Source organism: Sphaerodactylus townsendi, linkage group LG03 (genome assembly GCF_021028975.2).
Source record: "Sphaerodactylus townsendi isolate TG3544 linkage group LG03, MPM_Stown_v2.3, whole genome shotgun sequence".
Lineage (NCBI taxonomy): Eukaryota > Metazoa > Chordata > Lepidosauria > Squamata > Sphaerodactylidae > Sphaerodactylus > Sphaerodactylus townsendi.
Window position 1 is genome coordinate 174,410,477 of NC_059427.1, and position 10,201 is coordinate 174,420,677.

Genomic DNA, 10,201 nt, shown 5'->3' on the forward strand with positions numbered 1-10,201 from the left:
CAATCCAGCAATGAAGGAGTTAATTGTTGCATGCTAATTAGTTAGTGAGGTCTTCTGAGTTAGTGACCAGGTAATTGATACCTATTGGTTAAGACGACTGACACGAGGCACATGCAGTCGCACACTAGGCATTAGATATATATTCTTTGTTACACTCTCTACGTGCACAGTAGCAGTTCTTTGTTAGCAATGTGATAGTCTAGTTTGGTGGCGAACCTTTGGCACTCCAGATGTTCTGGACTACAATTCCCATCAGCCTTCCAGCATGGCCAATTGGCCATGTTGGCAGGGGCTGATGGGAATTGTAGTCCAGAACATCTAGAGTGCCAAAGGTTCGCCACCACTGGTCTAAGCAGTGAGCTGGTTGACGATCTGGCTAGTTAGTAAGACATTTCAGAGTGGCAGTGAAAAAATTTCTGATCTAATCTCTGCTTGGGAACTCGAAAGGAGAAGTGTGAATTATGTTCTCTTTTGTCCTAGGTGGTGACCCTCTGGTATCGGGCTCCAGAAATTTTGCTTGGTTGCAAATATTACTCAACAGCTGTAGACATCTGGAGCCTGGGTTGCATCTTTGCAGAAATGGTACGTACCCTTTAGAAATATTGGGAAGCAAAGTGGTCCTGGACTGACCCTGGTACCAGGACAGTGATGGGCAGAGAACCCATGGGTCTGTTGTTCTCTAGTCTCTAGCAGAGTTCTGGCTTTGGACCAATGACAAAAGCCCTTCTAGGTGGAAAAAAGTAGAAAAAGTGAATCCACTATCCTGGTAATGAGGTGAGAGGAGAAGTAGCAGTACAAATGCCAGTATGAAGCAGATGATGCCCTGTTGACCTCCTGTAAGGATCTGGTTCCCTGATACTAAGGCCCTTTCCGCACGGGTGATATATAGCGGCCCAGGGACGGCAAAAACGCCGTCCCTGGGTTGCTGTTTGCGCAGGAGGCGCTCCTGCCCGGGAGCAGCATGAAGCTGCTGCTTTTAACCTCACTCAACGAGCAAGGGTTTTGCAAAGTATCATCTTCCCATCGGCATGGTGCGAACAGCACCAGCGGGAAGACACCGCTTTCTCCCTCCACTCACCATCCCGTCCAGCGTCGCTCTGGAGGGCTGCAGAGACCCACCCACGCTGCCCTCTGACCCCTGGAGGTCGGAGGGCAGTGTGGGTGGTCCCTGCAGCCCTCCAGAGCGACGCTGGACAGGACGGTGAGTGGAGGAAGGGCGACCAGAGGCAGCTCCGTACAGAGCCACCTCCCTGGCTGAGGGGAAAGTTGGGGCTGCTCACACAGTCCCCGAGCCTCCACCGGCATAATTCGTGGAGGTGCGTTTCTGCGCGTGTGCGGAAAGCGCCTAAGAAACAAAAACCAGGGGACTGCTATGGAAGGACACAGTGATCTGAGCCATATACTTTCTAGATATAACATGGGGGGCGGGGAGAGGAGAGGATTCACCAGTGCATCTTTGCATCAGTGGAACCCTATCGATGGACCATCTAGTCTAGTGTCCCCAGCTTCAGACGCCGGCAACCATCTACCAGACCATTCCCAATAGAAATCAGATTTTACCCAAGTAGTGTGCAGTGCACTGTATAAAAGGATACTTGCAAGGCGTGTAGATGACTCTTGCAAATATGCCATGTGATACACTATAAGGCAGTGGTTCTCATCCTTCCTAATGCCGCGCCCCTCATGTTGTGGTGACCCCCACCCCTAACATTTATCCATTTTACAGATGGAGAACACTGATGCAGAGAGTCTTAGGCGACCCCTGTGAAAGGGTCGTTCGACCCCCACAGGGGTCATGACCCACAGGTTGAGAACCGCTGCTATAAGGGAAAGCTGGACACACACACACACACACACACACACACACACACACACACACACACACACTGCCATCAACAAAGACAGTCTGGTCAGTGTAGGTTTCAAGGCTTAATTACTACAGGCCAGAGCAGAGCTTTGTCCTCTGATCACAGATCTAGGGAAAAGGCCTACCTGATATCCTATATTTCAGTCAGGGTTGGCTGACCTAGATTAAATTTTGAGCCATTTGAACTGGATTTTTTGAGCTCTTTTGACAGCTTGTAGAGCTGGGGTCTCCAACCTGTAGCCCTCCAGATGTTCACGGACTACGATTCCCATCGTTGCTGCCAATTGGCCATGCTGGCAGGGGCTGATGGGAATTGTAGTCCATGGACTACAAGAGGGCAAGAGGTTGGGCAACCCAGATCTAGAGTTTGCTCCCCCCCTTTATTTAGGGTTGTGACACGTAATATCTTCTCAGGTAATGGATGGTTGCTATAAGAAGCTTCATTCCTCAAGTAGATTATGTTTGTGCCTATTGGGATGAATTGATAACATTGGAGCATTGTCTTTTAGATTGTATATTTCTCTCTGATATAAGAGAACTATGAATTTTGCTGCTTCTTCAAGAGAAGGCAAATATATGATATACCTACTGAAGAGAAATTGTGAATGCATCTAGCAGGCATTGAGCACAAGGCCACTTCAGCTGTTGCAAAGTTTTTTCCCCCAAGTTACAGCAAGATATAATGATATGAATAGATGGATGGATGGATAGATAGATACCCTGTTTCCCCTAATATAAGACATCCTCTAAAAATAAGACATAGTAGAGGTTTTGCTGAAGTGCGAAATATAAGGCATCCCCCGAAAGTAAGACATAGCAAAGTTTTTGTTTGGAAGCATGCCCGACGAACAGAACACAGAAAAATAAGACATCCCCTGAAAATAAGACATAGCGCATCTTTGGGAGCAAAAATTAATATAAGACACTGTCTTATATTCGCGGAAATACGGTAGAGAGGTAGGTAGGTAGGTAGGTAGGTAGGTAGGTAGGTAGGTAGGTAGGTAGGTAGGTAGGTAGGTAGGTAGGTAGGTAGGTAGGTAGGTAGGTAGGTAGGTAGGTAGGTAGGTAGGTAGGTAGGTCGGGCTGTTAGGATTGTTTTAACTTTATTAGTATGGTGCTGCTCAAGGCCACCAGGTCAAGTGAGTTAAGTTTAAGATCTGGAGTGCAGGGAACATTGGTCTGGCTCATTATAAGGATAACTACACCTTTCTGTGCTCTGGAACTGGAAAGTCTCTTCAGTAGTTGAAAGGGTTTTTGCCATTCCCCTGCTTTGTATCGCTGCAGTGGGAAAAATAAGAGTTTGGATTGACCATGCCCTGCTCTCCTGTAAGGAGCCTCAAGGTGGTTTACAAACTCCTTTCCCTTCCTCTCCCCACAACAGACACATTGTGAGGTAAGTGGGGCTGACAGAGTTCCGAAGAACTGTGACTAGCCCAAGGTCACCCAGCAGGAATGTAGGACCCGGGAAACAAATCTGATTCAGCAGAAAAGAATCTCCCACTCATGTCGGAGTGGGGAATCAAACCCAGTTCTCCTGATTAGAGTCTGCCTGCTCCTAACCACTACACAATGCTGGTTACACAAGTTCCATCAGTCAAACAATCTCAGATTCTACCCATGAATGTGTAACAAATTCTTTTTTCAAAAGAATGCAACTTGAATGGATTCAGGTAGGTATACCCGGCTTGCATGACTGGTGCATTGTGGGTGATTGAGCCTCAAAAACATCCTCATCCAGCACATTTTAAACTGCAGTGGCGCTGTAGCATGCATTGGCTGTAGAATTGCCTTTTGCGTCTCCATTCATGAGTTTGTGTGTGTGAAGTAGAGTCAGTCCGGGTCAAACGCTCCCCACTCCATTCCCTTGTGAAGACCTTCTGACAAGAATCAGTTGACTTGGCATCACCTCATGTGGGAGGAAGCCGCTTATGTCATCACCTTTCCCTGGGGCAGAAGCCTTGATAGAACTGGGAAGAGGCAAACAGACAAGATTTGTTGTGGGTTGGCCTTTTGAGGCCTGAACTAAGGCTTTGGGAAGGCTGCTTCCTTCCCCTTGGGCTGTGTGGGTGTATTTGTATTCCAAAGAGTTGTGTCACATGCAGCGGGGCTGTGCGTCAGTTGTCGAGGAGGGGGCCTGTGGAAGCATTGCTTTTTGGCCCAGCATTCCTTTCCCCGAAATCTACTTAACACTTTGTGGGTTGCAACACCCTGAATTCTTTGTTTGGCAGGGATAGGTGCCTGAGCCTTCAACACTTCTATCATTATTATTTTTAAAAAACCAAAAAACAGAATCTTGTTTTGCTATAGAGAGGTGCTCAAAGTGACCAGCAAAACGAAAGGACTGTTCAAATTTAGTCCCTGAAGTCAGTCAGGGCTGAGCTTTATTTATTTATTTTTTTGAAGGAGAGCAAAAGTCCAAGATAATGCCCCTTATATATTACAGGCGACGCACGAAAGCCAGCAGACGACACAGCAAACATTTAGAAACTCAGATGCATAAAATATATGTATAGTATTTTATAATATCAACATATTACATTTTTTTTAATACTGTGAGTATACACAATTTCTTTTCAAATGTTAAAATTTTAAAAAATCAGATTTATTCTCTGGTACAAAGGGAGGGCCAAATTTATTTTTTGCGGATTTCCAGATCACGGTTTGCACCACGCCCCTAACCCCAAAGATGTGGAAGGGATAACTGTATAGTCCTATTTTTATTTATTTATGCCTGTATAATCGACATATATAATCAATGATTCTTTTAAATTATATAATAAATTATGTTGATTTTTATGAACTGTTAACAATTGTATTTTTTACATTATTTTACCTATCTATAATGTTTCACTATTCCCTCAAGCCCTCTGCACACATAAAAAGAAGAAGAGCTTGGATTTATATCCCCCCTTTCTCTCCTGCAGGAGACTCAAAGGGGCTTACAATCTCATTGCCCTTCCCCCCTCACAACAAACACCCTGTGAGGTAGGTGGGGCTGAGAGAGTTCCAAGAAGCTGTGACTCACCCAAGGTCACCCAGCTGGCTAGGTGTGGGAGTGTACAGGCTAATCTGAATTCCCCAGATAAGCCTCCACAGCTCAGGTGGCAGAGCTGGGAATCAAACCCAGTTCCTCCAGATTAGATACACGAGCTCTTAACCTCCTACGCCACTGCTGCCAATCCAATCCAAAACCCAATCCAAGAAGAGAATTTTTGCAGCCTAGTTTACATCACACCTAATTTTGTAACGGGAAACACCAAACACACCTAAGGTGCCTTAGCAGCCTGATAAAATACGTCCCAAGAAAAGCTTTATCCGGTAATTATGCAGCTGGAAGCTAAAATGACTAAATTGAAGATGCTGTACTTTAGTCTTTGGAAAAGACAATAATGCCAGGAAACATTGAAGGCAGTAGGAAAAGAGGAAGGTTCCCCAGGAGATGGACTGACTGAATAAAAGAAAGCATTGTCCTCCGTTTGCATGACCCGAGCATGGCTGTTAATAAGAGGACTTTTTGGAGGTTATTGATTCATAAGTCAGAAATGACTTGATGAAACATCATATACATGAACTGGCCTACCCATTCCCCCACCTCAGGGTTCAACATGGCTCTCTAGGGAATGCCAAGCCTATCAGATGAGGGGGTAGGTCTACTCATGACCTTTGGCAAAGCCAAACATAACACAGCTTCCCATTTTAAAGCAGCGTGGAGAGAAGAGCTCATCCTTTTCCACTCTGCCCCATTTGACCAGGGCTTGCAGCACCTCAGCAGAGCACAAGGTGGCGGTGGGGGAGGGGGGGTGCAATCGGATCACCAGCCCCCAAAACTCGTCTCCCCCGTGAGTGTTAAGAATGTGCCCTAAGCACATACACCCACACACCCGAAGTCTCACATCCCTAAAGCCTGCCACGGTTCTTGAAGCAGGGGACAAGGACCTGGAAGGTCTTGCAGGTGAAAGAGCAAAGAGTGCTTAGGCCAGGGGGAAGAGGGAGATCAGCAAGGCCAGGGAAGGTTGCCTGCATGTCTCTCGCTGCATAGAATCTGACATCTTCAAACAGCTCAAGAACCTTCAGCTCCCCTTCCTCTTTGCTCCCCTCCCCCAACTCCTAGCAGTAGCTCCGGCTGATCGGAATGGGGTGCATGCCCTGCAAGAACGAGCAATATCTTTGTGCCATTGAACCTCCCCCGCCTCCTAGCAGCATTCTTGTTGGAGGGAGGGGTGTGTGCATGTTGCAGAATAAGCCATCTCTTCTGTGTAATTGAGGTTGCTGCCCCCTCCCTGCCCACTGTCTTGTCTCTTTCATTGTGTGGTCTTGAGCAAGTTGCTAATTGTTTCTGAATCTGTCTCCCCTCTGTAAATGCAACCTTTACAGAAATGTTCAGGGATGCTTGGAAGCCAACCTTTGCAAACTGGAAGTGTTATATAACTGGCAGATAATGGGAAAATTCCTTCCAGCACTGCTTTAGTTTCGTTCGTTTAGTTTATTCAATTTATATCCCGTCCTCCCCCGAAGGGCTCAGGGTGGCGCACAACAATAGTATAAGTAACAATATCAATATCAACATTATCAATACTAGCAAACATCAATAAGCATCACAATATACAAGAAAAATTCATAGACATGGGCAATTAAGTCAACAAAATAACAAGTCAGCAATATCGTACTTTACAAAGTCAGTATCGTACATTACAAAATGTACCAACACATAAAATTTATCAATAACACAACCCATTAGCATATAATGTAACAGTATCAGCAAAATAACAACAATCATGACATATGCATAGCTAAATACCAATGGATACCTTTGGATCTGTGGGAACACCGCCATTTTGTATCTGCCATGAACGTAAGGAGGGATACTCTCAGATATGGCACATTAAACCACAGCCCCGGTCTGTCCTTCTTCCGAACAGATTACCCGAAGAGCTCTTTTCCCAGGTGACTCCGAAATTGACCAGCTGTTCCGCATCTTCCGCACGCTGGGCACCCCAGATGAGACCGTGTGGCCCGGTGTCACGTCCATGCCTGACTACAAACCCAGCTTTCCCAAGTGGGCCCGGCAGGACTTCAGTAAGGTGGTGCCACCCCTCGATGAGGAGGGCAGGAAACTTCTGGCAGTGAGTATTTTGGCAGTGTGGAGAAGGGGGCAAGAGTCCTTCAGCTCTGAGGAAGTGGCCTATTAAGTTTGTGCATGACCTAGTTCAGGGTTGGCCAACCTATAGTGCTCCAGATGTTCACAGACTACAATTCCCATCATCCCCTGTCAGCATGACCAACTAGCCACGCTGGCAGGGGCTGATGGGAATTGTAGTCCATGAACATCTGGAGCACCATAGGTTGGCCACCTCTGATTAGCTGATCACTATGTCAGCATCCTCAGGTCCCAGGATTTTCTGCATCAAGTAAAGCTGAATTCTGCTTACATTATATGACTGAAGCATATTTTTATTATTGTTTCAGTATTGAGCCACCTAGAGACTTTTGTATAAGCCAGGGGTAAAAATTGATGAATAATATTATTTGCATGTATTTCCTTTGGTCGGCTGTGCAGGGTTCCCAAACTCCTTCCCGCTTACAGGGAATTTGGTTCCTGTTTGGGTTCTAGAGTAAAGTTGGGAGGAACACAATGCTGCCCTCTTGCTGCAGTTAAGCAGGTCTGGGGCCAATCAGTGCCTGGATGGGGATCTCCTGTGTAAAATGCCTTTTGGTTCCATGGTGTGGAAAAAAAAGGAAGATTGAAATGACATGAATGAATTCTGATTTCTGAAATATTTTCAGGTATTATATACATTGTTTCATCCTTACCTTTTGCATGCTTTTGATCTAGAACTGGGGTCTCCAACCTATGGTCCTCCAGATGTCCGTGGACTACGATTCCCATCAGCCCCTGCCCAGGATGACCAATTGGCAGCGCTGATGGGAATTGCAGTCCATGAACATCTGGAGGGCCATAGGCTGAAGACCCCTGGTCTAGAAGCTTATAATTTTATATCTTTAAAAGAAAACTGTTTCTGGTTTGGGGTAGTGTGGTCAGGGGGTAACTGACCTGGTGGTGGTGTACTTTTAATTTCTTACACGGGGTAGGTTAACCAATGTTGCTAATAACCAAAGTTTGGTAAACTGCATCACTCTCCCCATCCAGATTCTGTGTACAGCAACTTAAAGTGTGGTTCGGTTATTGTGCAAAAACTGATTATGGCCAAAGAAGCGCAAAGGCGAAAGTATTTATTTTGGATTTCATATCATGCTATTTTCCTCAGTTGCCACAAGGTATTTTTTCTGCAATAAAGTCTGGTGTTGTTTTGTTAGTTATTGAGCGTGAGTCATCCCATGAGTTCCCAGAACTTAGCAGTCCTTAGGTGGCAACATAAAATCATGCCCTGGGGTGTCCCCACCGTGCAGTGGCAATTTTGCCTGTCCTGAACACTTGTTGGTGTCACTCTTATTTAGTGAAATTATTTCGCCTGGCAATTTTCTTCAGCAGTGCCACTTTTTGTGTGGCGTGCACTCTTTCTGCCTTTGGTGCTCAATTAACTTGTCCAACCACATTTGTGTTCCCTGGTGGAGTCAAATATTTGTCTCCCGCAAATCTTCCTTTGGGTCCCCTAAGAACAAAAAAAAGGTTGATTGTCCCTTTTGGCTTCCTGTCCGTTCCTGTAACTTTCCCTTCCTTTTTCTCTTCAGCAAATGCTGTATTACGACCCCAATAAGAGGATCTCCGCCAAGACTGCGCTCAGCCACCCTTTCTTCCGTGATGTTACCAAAGCTGTGCCGCACCTTCGCTTGTGAGACAAGATCGTGACCTGCTGTGGATTCTGCAACATGCCCTTTCTTAGGACCACACCAGTGGCTTGCACTTAACTCCCCAGCTTAGAGCTGCATGGAGTACTAGAGGTCCCATTTGCCGTAGCCTTGACCTTTTCAGAGTTTTACACCTGGATCCTTTTACACTACTAGCTGAGGTTGGTGCTCCCAGCTCATCTTGCGTGAGGCGAGAAAAGACTCCATATCCATCAACTGCAGTTACTCTGATTGCTGAAGGGCTGACAGCTGTATTCATGAGGTCTTTTTATTCCCTGGGAATTCCATCTCCTCTTTGGTGATAACAGTGCCTTCTGTATTGGGCATATCACAAAGCACCTCTTCGTTCCTGCTTCATCTGGATGGCGCAGAGCTGAGCTTCTAGTGGCAGTCAGCACCCTGAAACCTGTATGAAAAGGATCAACTTACCTTGGTTCCAGCAAGTGACTTTCTGATTCAGGCAGCAGGCGTTGGGTTTTAAATATAGAATGGGAGCCTCCCTTCCAGTTCAAGTCCTCAGTGAGATTCAGGCACAACTGCCCCCTTGTTCATGAGCAGGAATTTTACTCTAGGGCTAAGGGCTTTTTTGGAGTGTTCGTTTTGCACCAATGATGGGATGCCTCAGCAGTCTTCCTGGAGATGGTAGCTTTTGATGCTCACTGGTTGAGGCGTGGAAGAGAACCTCAGAAAAGACCTTGACCGCCAAATTCGTCCTCTGGAGATTATCAGCTGGCTTTCTAACCGAGTCAAGTTGATGCTTCATGAAATCCTTTTTGATAAGCGCAACAAGTGCTTGAAAGAAATTATCCATTTTGTTTACTAAGGAGAATGGACAGATTCCATCAGCTTGCCATCCACTTCTACTAGCTTGCTGACCAGTGTCTGGTTCTTGTGCTTGTCAATCAGTTGGCAGATCCTTCCTTGGACTTCTGGTTAATATTAAGTGAAGCAGCAGTATTGGCTGCCATATTTTTCCATTTCATACTAGTTACAAATCTATCTGTTCACAGTTGGCCATCTCATATTTTCTTTCTATTTTTTCAGTAAATAATCAACCTCCTGGCCAGGGTAGGCCTACACAGGTGCTTTAGCTCCAAGCAAAATATTGCTCAAATGTAGATTTTTTTCCTTCTTTTTTTTTTAAAAAAAACACCTGCATTTTAGCTTTTGAAATCGAGATGCGTGAGAATAAAGGCATAACATTTCAAGCTATTTCTCTCTCCCACCTAAGCAAGAGAGATCCAGTAAGTAGAAGTTGCCAAAATAATGCAATATCTATTTTCAGAAAGGAAATTTGCATTGTAAATGCAAGGGTCTCCGTACGAGCTGAAGTGTCAACACCTCTCTCTTTGCACCTCTTTGCATATGGAGGACATTTGAACTCTTCTGGTTGTTTAGCTGAAATGCAGTGCAGAATGTGAATTGATTTGCAACCTGACATTCATTCAGCCATAGCGCAAAGGCTAAACTCTGAAACAGAAAATCATGGTTTCTGACAAATTCCTTGCTATAGAATCGAGTCAAACT

The 10,201-nt window shown here is 45.5% G+C and overlaps 1 protein-coding gene across 1 annotated transcript in view; it reads left to right on the forward strand.

The window, feature by feature from the left end:
- CDK2 (cyclin dependent kinase 2) overlaps window positions 1-9,812 on the forward strand; it is a 32,136-nt gene extending 22,324 nt beyond the window's left edge. The window contains exons 5-7 of the mRNA XM_048490897.1: window positions 481-582; window positions 6,787-6,990; window positions 8,558-9,812. Coding sequence (XP_048346854.1) covers window positions 481-582; window positions 6,787-6,990; window positions 8,558-8,662 — 411 coding nt within the window. The 3' untranslated portion in view covers window positions 8,663-9,812. The remainder of the gene's footprint in view (window positions 1-480; window positions 583-6,786; window positions 6,991-8,557) is intronic.
- The last annotated feature ends 389 nt before the right edge of the window (window positions 9,813-10,201 follow it).